The 18946-nt window shown below is 34.6% G+C and overlaps 1 protein-coding gene across 1 annotated transcript in view; it reads right to left on the bottom strand.

Annotated features, from left to right (window-relative positions):
* The window catches only part of LOC131147024 (GDSL esterase/lipase 7-like), a 28152-nt gene extending 11160 nt beyond the window's left edge, over positions 1-16992 (bottom strand). Inside the window, exons 1-4 of the mRNA XM_058096909.1 lie at positions 16800-16992; positions 16466-16590; positions 15860-16108; positions 15318-15588 (exon numbers count right to left, since the gene is read on the bottom strand). Of these exons, the coding sequence (XP_057952892.1) occupies positions 15318-15588; positions 15860-16108; positions 16466-16590; positions 16800-16992 (838 nt within the window). The remainder of the gene's footprint in view (positions 1-15317; positions 15589-15859; positions 16109-16465; positions 16591-16799) is intronic.
* Positions 16993-18946: the final 1954 nt, after the last annotated feature.

An 18946-nucleotide genomic window follows, 5' to 3' on the forward strand; every position in this document is an offset into this window, starting at 1 on the left:
ATAGTATGAGATCTTCACTGACCATAAGAGCCTTAGATATTTCTTCATGCAGAAGGAGTTGAACATGAGGCAGAGACGGTGGCTAGAGTTGATTAAATACTACGATTGCATGATCAGTTATCACCCGAGGAAGGCTAATGTGGTGGCTGATGCGTTAAGTCAGAACTCAGGGCCTACGACTGTATCTGCGGTTGTAACTCAGTGTCACATCATACGAGATTTGGAAAGCTTGGGTATAGAGTTGATGGCTAGTGATCATCAGGCTTATCTTACTAGTTTAGTGATCCAACCGACCTTATTTGAGCATATAAAAGCCGCGCAGGCTAGTGATGCAGAGTTGGTAGAGGTTATGGAAAAGGTACAGCAGGGACTGACTACGGAGTTTAACATCTCTAAGGGAGGTGTGTTGAGGTTTGGGAGCAGACTATGTGCTCCGAACGACGATGAGATCAGAAGGACGATTCTAGAGGAGGTGCATCATTCTATGTATATGGTACATCTTGGTAGTACAAAGATGTATCGGGACTTGCATGAGACCTTCTGGTGGTCTAGTATGAAGAGGCAGATTGCTCAGTTCGTGGAGTAGTGTTTGAAGTGTCAGTAAGTGAAAGCTGAACATCAGAGGCCGGCAGGGCCGTTGCAACCTTTGCCTATTCCGGTATGGAAATTGGAGCATATTTCCATGGATTTTGTGACCGGATTGCCACCAGCGCTTCATGGGTAGAATGTTATCTAGGTGATCGTAGATAGATTGAAAAAATATGCTCATTTCATACCGATGAAGGTTGGTTATCCTTTGAGTAGGCTAGTAGATTTGTATGTGCAGGAGATTTTGAGAATGCACGAGGTACCAATGTTCGTTGTGTCAGATCGAGATTTGAGGTTTACTTCTCTATTTTAAACGAGCTTGTAGGAGACATTAGGGACGAAGCTTACTTTCAGTACAGAGTTCCACCCCCACACTGATGGACAGTCAGAGAGGAGGATACAGATATTGGAAGATATGTTGCGAGCTTGTTTGTTAGACTTCGGTGGTAGCTGGATACAATTTATGCCACTTGTAGAGTTCGCTTATAATAACAGCTTCCAGTTTAGTATCGGGATGGCACCGTTCGAGGCTTTATATGGTCGGAGGTGTCAATCTCCCTTGTGTTGGGATGAGGTGGGTGAATGTCAGGTGTTAAGACCTGAACTTATGCAGCAGGCGTATGAGAAAGTGGGTTTGATCTGGGAGAGGATTAGATCAGCTCAGAGTCGGCAGAAGAGTTACGCAGATGTTTGTCGCCGTGAGTTAGAGTTTGAAGTAAGAGGTAAGGTATTTCTGCGTATTGCTCCGATGAAAGGGGTGATGAGATTTGGAAGGAAGGGCAAGCTGAGCCCGAGGTATATCGGACCATTCAAGGTACTTGAGCGAGTGGGTCCGGTAGCCTACAGGATTGCATTACCTCCAGCACTTTCGAGGGTCCATGATGTGTTTCATGTATCCATGTTGAGGAGGTACGTGTTGGATCTTTCACATGTTATTAGTTATGATGAGTTGGAAATTGGGGATACTTTAGCGTATAAGGAGATACCTATTAAGGTTCTGGACCATAAAGTTCAGAAGTTTTGTACCAAAGAGATACAATTAGTGAAGGTATTGTGGCGAAACCACGAGGTTGAGGAAGCTTTTTTGGAACTGGAAACGAAAATACCTGGAAGTACCCACAATTGTTTTGAGCACTTGTACATGATCCTACTGTGGGTTGGGATAAGTGGTTAGTCGTCGGGAGTGCGTGTGTATTGTGAACTCCTGAGACCGTTGTATATGTAACCATGGTATTCCTCCACCATAAGTGAGGGTATGTATGTGTATGTGTGTGATGGGACTACACTATAGTGGTCGCCAGTTTTCTCGAGAGTGGTATATATATGTTTGATTGTATGAATGACTTTGCGAATGAGAGTTGGCAAATTTTGAGGACGAAACTTTTGTAAGGAGGGGAGATTGTAAGAACCTGAACCGTGATAACTGGGTCTAAATGGATAAGAGAGGGGAAAATTGGGAATTTGGCATATTTTGTCGATGAAGCCTTTGTTCTTCTCGTCGATGAAATTTAGAGACTCGTTAACGAGGAGAAACCGAGGAGTCTCAGAAAAATTGGTGATCTCAAATTCGTCGAAGAGATCACCGATTCGTCGATGAAGGTAGTGGAAGATTCAATGACAAGAACACGATTTCCTCGACGAGTTGGGCTGGGTCAAAGGGCTATAAATATAAAATTTCATTACTACCTCACTAAGAAACTTCAATTCTATCTCTCTCTCTCGAGATCTAGAACTCTCTCTACACTCCTTCTCTTTAGATTTTTTCACTGATCGTTGACGGAATCAAAAATCTGAAGTTACTATGAGGATCATGGAAGGATTCTCTACAATTTCTACAGATCGGAATCTCGTTTCGGGGATTTTTGGGTTTTGGAATAAAATCGAGGTAAGGCTCGGTTTTCATTTCTGATCCGGTAGTTTTGTAGGTAACAGTGTCATGAGCATATTCTGTACTGTGATTTGTAGGTTTTGGAACTTAGTTCGCTGTTTAGGGGCCTTGGAATTCGGAATTGTTATTCGGGGAAGAGGTAAGGGGAACTATGTTTATATTGGTTATTTTTTAAATTAGACTAAGTGGAATTGTGGTTCACGGTCTTGTATCTGTATTTCGCTACTCATTTAGAGGGATCTAACAGGGAAAATTATGGGTTTTTCATTATTACAGTTTTGGGAAAAGGGGGCGACGGGCTGCATTCCCGGGTTTTGTTGAAAACCATAGGTATATATTGATTTAACTGTGATATTGGGACGGTCGTGCCTTGACTTGTTTAAACTGTATTTGTTTGAAAAACCATGATTTAGATTACCAAATTGGTGTGGTTTATTTGGTTATACGAGCATGCATGTGTGTGTGATATATTGAAATGCTAGTAGGAACGCGATTCCAATTTGTTCCAGGTACTAAGAGTGTCTAGCTCTATATCCAAGGGTGTGTGTTATCGCCTACCATGTGGGCAAGAGTGTCTGGCTCTATATCCAAGGGCATGTGTTATCGCCTACTATGTGGGCAAGAGTGTCCGGCTCTATATCTGAGGGCATGAGCCTATTCCGGCAGATCAAGACGAAGGGTATGGATCCACCAGTTAGCGCCGGTACGATGCCATGGGAGTTGAGGACTAGCCATGTGCCGGTGGTGCTGTGTTCACTGGTTGGCTACAGGCCAACGTCGTATGTCGCGGGCTGGCTTCGGGCCGAAGGGTGTGACGACATCAGGATTGCTGATCATGTGTATGTGTATGTGTGCGTTTATGCACTGTGGAAAATTAGTATTGGAATGCATTTAACTACGTGTATGTTATATCATGATAACACTCAAATGCCACACACTGATATAACCTGTGTTATTCCTTACTAAGAGGTGTCTTACCCCTGTTGTACGTTCATTTTTATAGGTCCTTCGAGTAACCGGAACTAGTGTCACGGTGTAGGGAGCGTAGTGGCCGGTGTACTGTGTTTAGCACTTGGGTAAGTGCTAGGACTGTATTTTTGTTGGGTTGCCATTTTGAGATGTGTTTGGGCACCCGTTTGTACGTTTTTTATAGAGCCATGTTCTGCTCTTGTATAGACTCTGGTATGATACAACATATGTTGTTGTAGAATGTCCTTTTTCTGCTGTGTATTTGATTGTGTTTGGATGTATTTAGGGTGCATGGGAACCCCACGGGGTCAGACCCTCATCCATTGTACTGTATCTTTAGATGTTTTATCGGATATAGGGACAGGTTAGATTACATTCTCAACCCCGGGTCCTATTTCCGGGTTCGGGGCATGACACTAGTAGTGACGGTTACTTAATCGTCACTAATAAGTGACTTTTAGTGACAGATTCAATTCGTCACTAATACCCCAAGAATCATTGCTAATATTTTTTCGAGATAATTTTTACACGAAAAATGGTTTCCTGTGATAGTTTGAACTAGAAAATCGGTTTTTAGCGATGAAAATATTAGTGATGGTTTTAAAATCGTCATTAATAGTACGGTAGTAGTGACGGTTGCTAAAACTTTTACTAATGCATATACTATTAGTGACGGTTCTTAAAAACTGACACTAATACCCACTTTAAGTGACGAAATTCAATGCACCACTAATACTTTCGTCACTAAAAACCAATTTTTTTTGTAGTGACAAATGATGTATATTTGATGTTTCTAAACAATTTGTTATGTGTGTGTGTGTGCGTGTGTGTGTGTGTGTGTCCATGTATATATAAATGATGTTTTCTGAACAATTCATGAATTTTTCATTAATTCTGGTTCAATATTATGTGTGTAGAAATTTAATTATAGGTTTTAACAGGGATTAATAGGTGATTTAAAAAAGTTATTATTTTAAACTTTTAGTGACGACTCTATAACCATCATTAAAAGTTACACTACTAGTGACATATTCCCAAACTGTCACTAATAGTGGTTTTTTAGTGACAGTTTCAAAACCGTCACTAATAGTATGACTTTTAGTGATGGTTTCAAAGCCATTGCTAATAGTATGTCTTTAATGATGATTTTTTTTCGAGAAAATGTGCCAGTTATAGTGACGGTCTTAGGTTTTTAGTGACAAAATGAAACTGTCACTAATACTCTATTATTAGTGATGGTTTCCAAAACCATCACTAATAGTTAGTTGTCACCGCTATTTTATTTGCCAATTCGAAACCATCACTAAGTTGTCACTAATAAGTATTAGTGACAGTTTTCTATTATTAGCGATAGATTCAATCTAACACTAAAGGCCTTCTTTTTTGTAGTATCTTGCCTCTTGACTCTGGCTCTTGCTCTCACAGTCGTTGCCTCGCAGATCCTCTTGCCTCTCGTCGCTGCTCTCCCCTCGGGCCTCTGCAAATCCTCTCACCTTAGTTCATCTCAATCTCCCTCTCCATCTCACTCTTAATCTCGGGCTGCTTCTCATGGTCTCACCCTCAATCTCCCTCTCACTCTCAGTCTCCCTCTTAGCTCTTATTCTCAAACTCCCTCTCGACTCTCACCATCTCACTCTTAGAGTCTTAGCTCCTCTCTTAATTTGAGATGTGAAACATTTGTTTTTTTACATTTTACATTTTTTTAAGATTTAATAAATAAAATAAGGAGCGCTTTTATGTTGCCCTTCTAAGACTTAAAATCTTGTTTTAATGCTAACAAACTAGTAGAACTTAACCTTTTTGGTTGAGTGGTGATATTTTAGAACTCATAAGGATAAAAAATGTGAAAGCAAAGTCAAAGTACTCAGAAGGATCAAATGAAGCTTAAAAGAGTCAAAGCATGGATTTAAAGATGATATTTTAAAGCTTGAAGAAAATGAGGACATGGATGATTTGTTGAAAGCCAAAGAAAAGTTACAAGTCAAAAGAGCCAATAAAAAGAAAAGTGAGAGAGTTCAAAGAAAGACAAAGCATGAAAACTTAAGTACCTAGAATGTGAAAAGTCTTATAAGTCTTTATGTAAGTACATTAATGTTTAAATATCTATTGAAATATCATTTGAAGCTCTTTAGGGGAAATATGTGGACTTAGAGACCTATTTTAAAACCCTAGAAAATTTTTTATAAAAGAGTAAATAAAGAGAGCAAAATAGATTTTTAAACGAAAATGAAAAAAAAAAACAAAAAATGGAAAGTTCAAAAACCCAAATCACTGCCCAAAAGACTGAAGTTTAGGCTCAATCGTTTGAAGAATTACTTCATAAGGTCGAAGATTAAGTTCTGTCGTCTGAAGATTTATTGGTGAAACACAGAAACAAACAGAAGCACATCAAAAGACTGAAACCCGACTTCAGTTGTCTAAACCCGAAACTTCAGAAGTCTGAACCCCAACTTCAGACGTCTGACCCTATGTCTAGTCAAAGATTTTCAAATCTTTAAAAAAATTTAGAAGACTACCCCCGAATGGTCAGTCATCTGAACACTGTTAACGGTCAAATATTTTAAATATTTTAAAATGATTTCTTGTGCTCCCTATTTTCCTAAAACTTGGGAAATACTCCAAGTATTCTTGGGCAACACGAAAATACTTTTGAAAGCCTATAAATACATGCTTTTGCAAATCAAAACACACCAAGAATTGAAAAAATCTGATTGATAAGCTAAAAGCACTCTTGTTCTTATAAAGTTCTCTTGCTCACTCATTGCAAAGCTCTTTTTTTGAGATATTCTGAAGTGTTGATCCTTCCTCCTCTAAATTCCTACTGCTAATCCTTATCTAAGAAGGATATTGGTGAATTCTATACTTGAGCTTCAATTCTATTTCATATGGATATTTTTACATTGAAGTATATAGTGTTAAACTTGTTCTAACTTGCTCTTTTTAGAGAGTGTTTCTTGTACACAAAAATTATTTTTGTTTTTCTTGTAGATTGAAAATTCTAAGGATTGTTTGGATCATTGGCTAAGCGTGGGGATATTATTTAGAGAGGCGGACTCTAGCCTAATTGAAGGAGTGACCGAGTGAGGGGATATCACTTGGAGATGCGAGCTCTAGCCTACTGAAGGAATGTGTAAAGGTGTTGTTACGCCTGGAAAAGGAACTGGTTTAGTGAATCCTTTTCTGGTTTTCCAAAGGCGAGGACATAGGCTAGGTATAAGCCGAACCTCATAAAAATCCTGGTCTCACTCTCTCTTTCCCTTACTCTCTTTAATTTCCAGCACTCATATAAACTGCGTGGATATTTTAATTTCATAAATATTACGGAGTTTTCATATTAAATAAACTTAAAGATTAATTTGTTTTTGGGCTTGCGAAAACCAAAAGGGAGTGCGTTGGTTGATCAATACTTTGCAGAAACCGTAAGGAAGTACATTGATTGGTTAACACCCAAAGACTCTTTAACTGAAAGTTTATTTAAAATCTGAATTTTGGAAGAGTGTGGATGTTATATTACTTGTCATCTTAAAAGATAAATTTCATTCTCTACTGGGCTTGAGTCAAATAATACTTATATACAATGCTGCAAATAAAAAAATATCTTGAATTCTTAAAAGGCTGAGAATTGCCAAAAGAAGTTGTATTGTATATCTTGGTTTGGCATTTAGTGGTTAATTGGTTTGATTGATTGGTTGAAGTTTTGATTACTTGAGTTGAGATTAATGTGTGAATTTATTATCCATTTAAGTTTTTGTGTAAATCAACAAGAAGTGAAGAGATCTTTGAAAGAATTAAAAGGCTTAAAAATTCATTAAAAGATTTGAAAGAAATTTTAATAACCCAATTCACCGCCCTCTTGGGACTACACCTTCGTTTTCAATTGGTATCAAAGTGGGGTTATAGAAAATCTTAATTAGTAACTATAAAAAGATCTTAATGGCTCATATAGGCGTAGTTTCCTTTAGAGAGGGCCAATTTTCAACCCGACCACCTATCTTTTGTGGACGTAACTACATTTTTTGGAAAAAACGAATGCAAATCTATCTTCATCATATGGATAGGAAAGCATGGGAAGTTGTTATGGATGGAGATCGAATTCCTACAAAAATAGTGGATGAAAAACAAATTCCTAAAGAGAAAAAGGACTTGACCGATATAGACTACAAAAGCTTCAAATAAATTCAAGTACCATAAATGCTTTCTATTGTGCTTTAGATGCTAATGAATTCAATAGAGTTATGACTTGCAAATTAGCTAAGGAAATATGGGACAAGCTAGAAGTCACTTACGAAGGAACTATAGATGTTAGGGACAATAGGATTGATATGCTTACCAGCGAATATGAAGCTTTTAAGATGAATCTAGGTGAATCTATAACTAGCATATACACTAGGTTCACTAACATAATAAATTCCCTAAATGTCTTAGGAAAAACCTACACTACCAATGAGATGATAAGAAAAATTCTTAGAGGGCTGCCACCTATATAAGAACCAAAAGCCACTGTAATAACTGAAGGAAGAAACCTTAAAAACACTTCCCTACATGAACTTATAGGTTCCCTCCTTACATATGAAATGGAAATGAATGAAAGAAGTTGGAAAACTAGAGCCCGAGAATCTATAGCCTTCAAAGCTTGAAAGAAAACTCTAGTAATGAAGAAGAGGTAGATGAAGATGAAGTAGCCTCCATATCTAAGAAGCTAGCGAAAATTCTAAGGAGGAAAAATAAATTGAAAAGAAAATCCAAATCTGAATTAGATGAAGAAGAAGAAGAAATTAGACAAAAGAAATCAAAGAATAAAACTCCTACATGTTATAATTGCAACAAAGCTAGACATATAAAACTGGAGTGTCCACTACTTAAGAAAGAATCTAAAAAGAAAAAGAAAAAGGCTATGAAAGCCACTACTTGGGACAACATGAGTACAAGTAGTTCGGAATGTGAATCAAGTGACCAAGAGATTGCTTATACTTGCTTCATGGCATGGGATGATGATAAAGAACAATGTTCCTCATCCAAATTGTATAATGAATATGATTGTGTTTCATCTAATGAATCTGATGATGAGAGCATGTCATCTTATGAAGAACTTCAAAATGACTTATTCAATGTGCATAAGATGTAAATTAATGTGACTAAATGATAAACTTCATTGAAAAATAAGAATGTAGGTATAATGAAAGAGTTAGAATCCCTTCAAACTGTTGAAAAAGAAAAGGAATAAAGAATCAAGAAAATAGAAAGTAAGAATGAAGTTATGACAAAGGAGTTAGAATCTAAAACTCTTACTTAAAATGAAAAAGATTTAAAAATCAAGAAACTAGAAAGCAAAAAAAAAAAAATGATAGAAGATCTTTGATCCCTATCCTCTATGGAATATGAGAAGGACATATATATTTCTGAATTAGAAGATAAAATTAGAAAATTATCTTAAGAATTATAAAAATCACAAAAGCAAATATTGATGACAAGAAAGATATTGAGATAAATGATCTCAAAAATCAAATTGAAGATAAAGAAAAGATCATTTACAACTTCACAAAAGGAAAGAAAAACTTTTACAAAATGATAGGCTCACAAAGGATGTCCTTAAACAAAGAAGGCATTGGATTTAATGGGGTTGAAAATAAAAAGAAAAAAAATCTGTACATAGGATATTTTTCAAAAGCATCCAAAGATTATGCTAACACATCTTCTAATGCCTACACTAACACCATATGCTACCTATGCAAGAAAAAGGGACATATAAAGTTTGAATGTCCATTAAAGAGAAAGAATTAAACAAGTATGGAGAATAAAAGAAAAATCAAGTCTTATGAAACCTTCTAGACCCATGAAAGTATGAGCACCTAGACAAAAGGCTTTAGAAATCTCAAAGAATTTATTAGAATAAATAAAAACACAAATAACATTATTGACCAAAATCATAGGATGATTCATACAAGCTTAAAATAGAGAGTTTTAAAATTTGGAAAGAAAATTCATATGAAAGCAAATATTAAGCATATTACATGAATATTTTGATAAGAAACATTTCAAGAATGAGAGATACTTGAAGACAACTTGAGCAATATAACAAAGCAAATGAAAATGAAATACGTGTTGTGCTAATTTGCTATATATGCTACATGCATGATCATGACTTGACTCATATTAATAATGTATGACTCATTATATTGCAAACTTGAGCATGATTATGAAGCTAAATCTTGATATAGGAAGTATGGAGTTTGAGCATGAGATTATTGAGCATGAGCATGAATCTTGATATAAAATTAATTTTTGACTATGCATGCTAATAATAAATCAACTGGATAATTTTTTCTTGTGCTGCTCTTTATAATGCTATCCATAAGTTATGAATGATATTTTTGATATCCATGAACTATGCATGATGTGATATTAGCTTTGGTATCTATAAAGTATTTTTGGTATTACATTTTAAAAATTTTAATTGGTATCCCAATTTAAAAGGCTCAATTGGTATCACAAATTGATATTTAAGAATGATAAGCATAATTGAACTCATGAGCATGTTATGATATTGATGATGTTAACATGATATTGGTATTTGATGATTGTGTTCATGAGAACATACATGATATGAATTAATATATGAAGCATGGATAATAAACTTAAAAGCATAATTGGTATCAAATCTGAATGTATTAAATTTAGGGGGAGTATTATGACTTATTGCTTGTATTATGTTTCTTCCCAAATTATTAAATTAGAATCATGGAATAAATAATTAGTATCATGAATTATTATGCATGCTGAATTTTAAAGTACTATACTTTTTAGGGTTGCTCCTAGCCTTAGTACTTAAAGTTTTACTCTTTTTGATTGATATCAAAAGGGGGAGAAGTTTTGGGCAAAAATTGAGTATGATATTAAAAATTGAAAGCTTATTGAAATGATATATCGAAAGGAGGAGTACTTGATATTGATTGATATTGATATTGAATAATGTGATGAGCATGATAGTAAAAAAGTTTTTGAAATTGATCATGATATTCCTAAGTTTGTCAATATGATGGGTATTGAAAGGGGGAGTCTTTTTAAGGCTTACTAAAATTTTTGCTTCTTATTTGACATCATAAAAAATGGTGAGATTGTTGGCCTTACAAGATTTAAAATCTTGTTTTGATGCCAACAAACAAGTGGAACTTAACATTTTTGGTTGAGTGGTGATATTTTAGAACTCATAAGGATCACATATGTGAAAGCAAGATCAAAGTGCTCATAAGGATCAAATGAAACTTAAAAGAGTCAAAGCATGGATTTAAAGATGATATTTTAAAGTTTGAAGAAAATGAGGACATGGATGATTTGTTAAAAGCCAAAGAAAAGTTAGAAGTCAAAAGAGTCAAAGAAAAGCAAAGTGAGAGAGCTCAAAGAAAGACAAAGCATGAAGACTCAAGTACCTAGAATGTGAAAAGTCTTAGAAGTCTTTATGTAAGTACTTTAATGTTTAAATATTTATTAAAATATCATTAGAAGCTCTTTAGGGGAAATACATGGACTTAGAGACCTATTTTAAAACCCCAGAAAATGTTTTACAAAAGAGTAGAGAAAGAGAGAAAAATAGATTTTTAAACTAAGATGAAAAAAAAATGAGAGGAGAAAATAGAATGTTCAAAAGACCGAAGTCACTGCCCAGAAGATTAAAGAGTCAACTTCAGAAGAGTGAAGTTTAAGCTTTGTCATCTGAAGAATTACTTTAGAAGGTCGAAGATTAAGTTCAGTCGAATGAAGATTTATTGGTGAAACACAGAAACAAGCAGAAGCAAATCAAAAGACTAAAACCTAACTTCAGTCGTCTGAACCCGAAACTTCAAGAGCCTGAACCCCAACTTCAAACGTCTGACCCTGTGTCTAGTTCAAGATTTTCAAAGCTTTAAGGAACTTTAGAAGACTGACCCCAAAGGTTCATTCGTCTGAACACTGTTAACGGTCAAATTTTTTAAATATTTTAAACATTTTAAAATGGTTTCTTGTGCTCCAAATTTTCCTAAAACTTGGGAATACTCCAAGTAATCTTGGGCAACATGAAAATATTTTTGAAAGCCTATAAATATATGGTTTTACAAATCAAAACACACCAAGAATTGAAAAATCTTATTGATAAGCTGAAAGCACTCTTGTTCTTACAAAATTCTCTTGCTCACTCATTGCAAAACTCTTTTGCTGTGATATTCTGAAGCGCTGATCCTTCCTCTTTTGAATTCCTACTGGTAATCCTCATATAAGAAGGATAATTACGAATTCTATACTTGAGCTTCAATTCTATTTCATATGGATATTTTTACATTGAAGTATATAGTGCTGAACTTGTACTAACCTACTCTTTTCAGGGAGTGTTTCTTGTACACAATTTTTTTTTTTTGTTTTTCTTGTAGATTGACGATTCCAAGGATTGTTTGGATCATTGGCTAAGCATGGGGATATCATTTAGAGAGGCAGACTCTACCCTAATTGAAGAAGTGACCGAGTGAAGGGATATCACTTGGAGAGGCAGACTCTAGCTACTGAAGGAATGTGTAAAGGTGTTGTTCTATCCGGGAAAGAAACTGATTTAGTGAATCTTTTTGTGGTTTGCCAAAGGTGAAGATGTAGGCTGAGTATAAGCCGAACCTTGTAAAAATCCCGGTCTCACTCTCTCTTTCCCTTACTCACTTTAATTTCCAGCACTCATATAAACTGCGTGGATGTTTTAGTTTGATAAATACTACAAAGTTTGGATATTAAATAAACTTAAAGATTAATTTGTTTTTGAGTTTGCAGAAACCAAAAGGGAGTGCGTTGGTTGATCAATACTTTACGGAAACCGTAAGGGAGTACGTTGATTGGTTAACACCTAAAGACTCTTTAACTGAAAGTTTATTTAAAATCTGAATTTTAGAAAAGTGTGGATGTTATATTACTTATCATCTTGAAAGACAAGTTTCATCCTCTACAGGGCTTGAGTCAAATAATAATTATATACAAGGTTGCAAACAAACAAATATCTTGAGTTCTTAAAAAGCTGAGAATTGCCAAAAGAAGTTGTATTGTATATCTTGGTTTGGCAGTTAGTGCTTGATTGGTTTGATTGGTTGGTTGAAGTTTTGATTACTTGAGTTGAGGTTGATTTGTGTAATGATTATTCATTTAAGTTTTTGTGTAAATCAACAAAAAGTCAAAAAATCTTTGAAAGAATTAAAAGGCTTAAAAATTCATAAAAAGATTTGAGAGAAATTTTAATAATCCAATTCACCCCCTCTCTTTCTTGGGACTACACCTTGGTTTTCAATTTTTCTTTAAAAAAAAAATTAAGAAAAAATTAAAATATATAAATTATTTTTTTAAACAGGTCACCCGTTTGTGACCCATTTATTAAATGAATGGGTTTAAGTTTATATGTTAGTCATCCGTTATTAAATAGGTCAACTCGAATCCAAACCCGTTTAACCACTACTAGTTTATGAGCTGCCCAAATCTAACCCGTTAACCCATTTTGCCAACCCTAGAGAAGTACATGCAAAAAAAAAAGTGAAATGGCCACCTGGGGGTAACCACATGCAAAACAAAAAAAAGGTGAAATGAGCCAAAAAAAAAAAACTTCCCTTCCTAAAATATCCTCATTCTCCTTCATAATTATAAAATTCAAGTGTCTATAATGAGAAATTATTAGATACACCGACTATATACACGAGATCTAATATAATTTGTCCGTATGCATGTATTTAACTAAATTTATCCAAATGGCTTGTTGGTGGCAAAAGTTCGTATGTAATAAAAAATATATATAATTTTTTTCTATATATAACAAAATTACGTTAGATTCGGTGTATACTTTCGGTGTATCTAATGTTTTCTCTTCAAGCACAGAACACACAGAGCATACTAATGGTCTAGCTTTTATACATGGTAGATGTTGGTAGACTCTATCTCTACGTGTGGAATTATTATTATTATTATTATTATTGATGAATTTTCATGCTAGTTCTAAATTTATATTGCCAAAGAAGTGTCTAAAATAGCTAGCTTGTCAATGCCGAAAGTCAGCAACTTTTAAATTGGCTATGAAGCCTTGGGTTTGGTAATTTTTGGAGCCACATAATTACCAGCGTGTTATGAAAACTATTTAGTTTTTATATGTGGACTCTATGTATGTGCTGATATTGATGTTGTGCCTACCTCTTGAAAATAACTATTATCAGGATTTAGATAATTCCCTTTCAAAAATCATCATCAGGCTCGTAAATTAATTAAATCCATTAAACTGTGCTTTTTGAGTTATGTCTGAAGTTTTTAAAATTTTTTATTTTTTTAATTTTTTTTAATGAAATACCTAATTTTATTAATAGCTCTCACTTATGATGAAGGAAAATCGTGATTACAAATATGCCACAAGAGATTTACAAATATCTAACAAAAAATCAGTTTAGACAGTAAAATCAAAACAAGCCTAACAAAATCTAAATCATTAACCAAACAAAAACAGCCAAAACAAGCCCAAATGAATTGAGAATAAACAAGCACAAATAAAAGTCCAGGCTAGTAGTGATAGACTATATCATTAGTGAGAAATCATAGTGATAAACAACAAAGTCAAGGCTAGCTATCATCAAAGCTAAATTCCCTTTTAAACAAAAATTTCAATGATTTTAAATGATTTTATTTCTTGTTGAATACTTACTGAAGCTTAATATTCACTAATTTTTTTTAGAAATAGCATATTTTTCATTAAGAACCAACACATATCAACGAGCTTTCAAAGAATTGAATGCTTGCTAAAATAATCTGAAAGTTTTTGCTCTATCAAGAATTGATAGCTTCTTAAATTATATATATATATATACTTGTTCAATGATTTGGCCATTGATGATTGTTCACACTAGGTAAATGTCCTTGACGAAGCGTAAAATTTTTATCTTAGGGGTTAAAGCTAATACTAGGGATGATAGTGCCCCAACAATTATGCTAGTCTTTTTATTTACATGGATGAAACTGTAATATTTAATTGATTTGTTCTTCTATATTTTGGTTGTGAGATAGTTTCATTAAAGATATGTTAATTTAGCCTATTTATGGGCAAAAACTTGGTGCTATATTTTTGTTCTCTTTAAATTTAATTTATTATGTAGTCATTTAGCTTAAAGCTTTGGCTGATCTTACAGTTGATCATTATTGTTTAAATGATCTTATTGTTTGTGTATTGGAATGTAGTTTAAAGTTGCTACCATGTAGTCATAGGAATTGTTTGGAGAACTAAATAGAGATATACATATTTTCATTGAAGATCCACATCGGCAAGGATTACATGAAGGGAGATAGCCTATCTCCCATACACAAAGAAAAATGGGAAACAAATAATTTTTTTTTTATCTCTCTTTAGACAAAATTAAACCTATAATCCAAAGATGACCACCATACTATCTAAAAAAGCATTAATCCATCTGATCACATTCAGCCAAGCAGCTTAATTTACATATAACTATATATATTATTTAAAAGAGAGTGATTTCGATATTTACGAAGACGAGCACAACAATTTTTTCAAATTTATAGGACTGCAAATGGAAGAATCGTAGAAGCAACGCTTTGTCAATAGGTAGTGGATTGCTTCAGTTGGGTGTGCAGTGTCAAAGTAGAAATGTTGATTTCGATCCTTGCAAACACAATCATTTTGGAAACAGGAATTCCATGCATCCACAATTCCTGAAAGAATTAATTAATGGAACATATTATATATCTATGCACGCGTGTGTGTGTCTCTCTCTCTCTATATATATATATTCATTTGATTAATTAGTAACGAACATGCATGGATTTTGTATGTGGACAATGAATTAAGTTTTAGCTACGTAATTTTTTAATTACTTACCAAATTTGGTCGGTTTGAGCAAAGTTTCCAAGGTCATCCTATTGGCATTGACATGCACAAACACAGATCCGGAAAGGGTGGATTGAAGCTTCTTCAATAATAAAGGGAGCTTGGAGTTATACATGTCGAGGAAGGCGTTGAACCCTTCAAAGCACTCTGACTGTAATGTTGTACTGAACGACTTGCCCATCATGCTTAGCATTCCTGGGGTGCACCCTATGGGACCGATGTTCACCACCAAAAACTTTCGTGCACCCAGATTGTATAGTCTCTGTACGTTGGAGAAAATTTAGAAGCCATAAATATATGTATATATATATATATATATATATATATATATATATATTATTATTATCATTGCACTAGCTACTACATACATCTTGGAGGCCTAGATCAAGAACATTCTATCATGGATATTGTCTATGTAAAATTACACATGCATGCATTTATCATACATTGCATTTTTTATTTTCTATTTTTGGCTTGCATTTATCATAATTGCATTAATTGAGACCGCATAAGTTTAATTAATATATATATACCTGCAATCGATCCGCGAGATGATTGGAGAGACTTTGAGTGAACCCAAAGAGAACTGTTGGGTTAGCTAACACCGCCGGACCCAGGTTTCTTAGAAATCCAAGCAAGTCATTGCTCCCAACGTCAATTAAAAATAGTGACTTTGACAAGTGGGAAGAAAGTTCTTCAGGCTTCTTGAAGAGTAGCTTCAACCCAACTTCAATTGTAGTTTGAAACAGATCAATTTGTTTGTCAAAGTATAGGCAGGTGCCCTTGCATAAGAAAACAGTGCCATTAATAATAAATAATTGGTTAGGTTAATTAGCCATATGCATGCAAGTTTTTCTTTTTCCAAGAGTCAATACTTATTTTTTTATTTATTAATAAAAAGGAACAAATAGGATATTTGCAAGCTTCAATTATGGATAAATTTAACTTTAATGATTCAAAAGTGAAAAATGAAGTTAATAGATGGTTTTTCAGGGTCAAATTAACAGGCAGTAATTTGAAGTAGCCAAATTCTTACTAGATAAAATTTATTATATGGAGCAATCTTATTTATTTATTTATTTTTTAAGGTGGTTTGATGTAGCAAATGCCCAAATTTACTGAAAATGGAGGCCTCTTACTTCACTTTTTCCCGTATTATGAAGAATTCCACTGGACCCAGATGCGTAATTGACTCCAGTTGTGATATTTTCGCCCTTAGAGAAACTCAATAGCGGGGGAGGAAATGGCAAACCAGTTAATTGAGCTGCATTACGATTACAAGAAAAACACACACACACACACATATATATATATAGATGAGAACCACAATAATAAATAGAAAACTGTGAGATCAGTCATGTACCGTGTCTGGTATGGCAATTCATGGTGAATTTTTCCAGAATGAAAGATTGCGTGCATAAACCATGCATGAACAAATATACAGTTTGCAAAATGTTTTATCTTTGTCCTCACCAATGAAATCCGCCATAGTCCTCCCATTGGTAAATCGACCAGTAGCAACGTGGTCGATGAAGTCTACCCCGAATGGCGGGAAATTTGCTTTTGCTTTCGTGTTCAAATAGTTATTATTTCCACTGTCAAGTAAAGAATCTCCAAACACATAAAGAGCAGGAATGGAGCCTTTTAACGGGCCTGGCATCCCCATCGGTGGGATTTTTTTTCTGAAAAAATTATCGATTAGGCTGCTTGAGTTTGCATGTTGGTTGTGTGATTGTGCTGAAAGAAAATGCAATACAATGGAAAAAACGAAAAAGGAGGTACTGGAACGGCTCCTGTTCATTTTCATTCTACTAATTAATTGAGCTATATGTCACCTGGTTGATGAAAAGATTGATCAATGAATCTGTATGCTCGCAATCTGTATATTTATATCCATGTTCAATGCCTACCCACTCTATTTTAAGCCTTTGGTTTTTTCTTTTTAGGTTTTGTTAGGTGAATTTGTTTGAGATGTGCGGAGAGGAGCTTGGCGATGAGTTATGCATGGGTTGTCACATACAGCTAGCACTTCTTTTTTTAGTTAAAGAGAGGACGGACTTGTGCTGGAGTTTCCACGTCATCAAAAAGGAAAAAAGAAATTAGAAATACGAATCTATCAAATTCAATACCAATTAATAGTCAAGAAGCAATTACAACTAATTAATCTAAGCATATTTTTCTCATAAATCTAATAAACAACTTAATTAGTTTTTATTTACATATAATGTGTTTAAATTTGTAACTACAAACAACCATCAAAATGACTAATTAATATAGTTATCCGAAGGCCAAGGATCAAACACACCTAGGCTTTGGTAATTAGAAACAAATATGGCTAATACTTGCGCTCATTTCGGTCATTTGGTTAACTTATTAGTAAAGAAAGGCCTCAACAAATTTGCATGCTGCCACTATCCGCAATGTACGTACGTTAGGCTTCTTTAAAATTTTTTTTTTCTTTTTTGAGAAAAGGTAAAGATTTTATTAAAAAAAAAAAAAAAAACCATTGTAAAATAAAGGAATTTGTTTTTGTGGCTAAAATGATCCAATCCAACTCTTGAGACCATCCATCAATTAATCTGATAATACTATTAGACGTAAGAATGCTTCTCCAAATTTCCATCGTCCAACTATAATTGAAAAATAGATGTTTAACACACTCCTCCGTAACAGAACAAAAAGGACAATAAGAATTAATCTGATCATTCCAATAGCAGATTCTATCTACAATAACTAGTTTGTTCTTGGCAGCAAACCGAGCAATGAAGTTGTGTTTGATGATCGATCCCCTCCAGATCACATTAAACCAGATCACCTTCTCATCGGGATTGGCCAGTAGCTTATAACTTCTGGTGGTTGAGTAGTCCTGGTTATTCAAGATAATCTCCCGTACAAGAAATCTAGCTTTAAGAACACTTCTCCAACACCACGACACCAGGCCTTTCATATCCAAGCCAAGCAAAGGGGTGTCCCTACATTTATTAGAGATTATCCATCTACACCATAGAGAAGATTGAGGGAGGTAGTGAAGTTTCCATAATAGCATACCTATTATGGCAACATTCCACAGGTTCAAATCAATAAGGCCGAATCCACCATTCTCTTTAGGACTATAAACATCCTGCCAATTAACCCTAGAGGGTCTATTCAGTTGAGATGAACTAGTCCACAAGAACCTCCTAATCCTTTTATTCATGTTGTAGATAGTTTATTTCGATAGGAGATAGATTTGGATCCAATATGAAGCAACCGAAGAAAGGACTGTTTTGGCCAGCTACAACCTGCCACTGTAGCTGATTTTCTTGGAACCCCATCCTTCATTCCTACTCATAACTCTATCAAATAAAGTTTTACAGTCAAAAGTAGAGACCTTCTTGTGATGAGAGGAACATCCGAATATCTAAAGGGCAGGGTTCCTTCTTGAAAAGGGAGATGGTCGAGGATAAAATATTTTTCAAAAGCAATCAAACCAGAAAAGTAAACTTGGCTCTTACTAGGATTAAATTGCATACCAGTATGGGGAGAAAAATCATCAAGTGCATCCACCAGACAGAGGGCAAAATTAATATCCCCGTGAGCAAATAAAATCTGATCATCTGAAAAGTAGAGGTGAGTTATCT

This window comes from Malania oleifera, chromosome 1, assembly GCF_029873635.1.
Source record: "Malania oleifera isolate guangnan ecotype guangnan chromosome 1, ASM2987363v1, whole genome shotgun sequence".
Lineage (NCBI taxonomy): Eukaryota > Viridiplantae > Streptophyta > Magnoliopsida > Santalales > Ximeniaceae > Malania > Malania oleifera.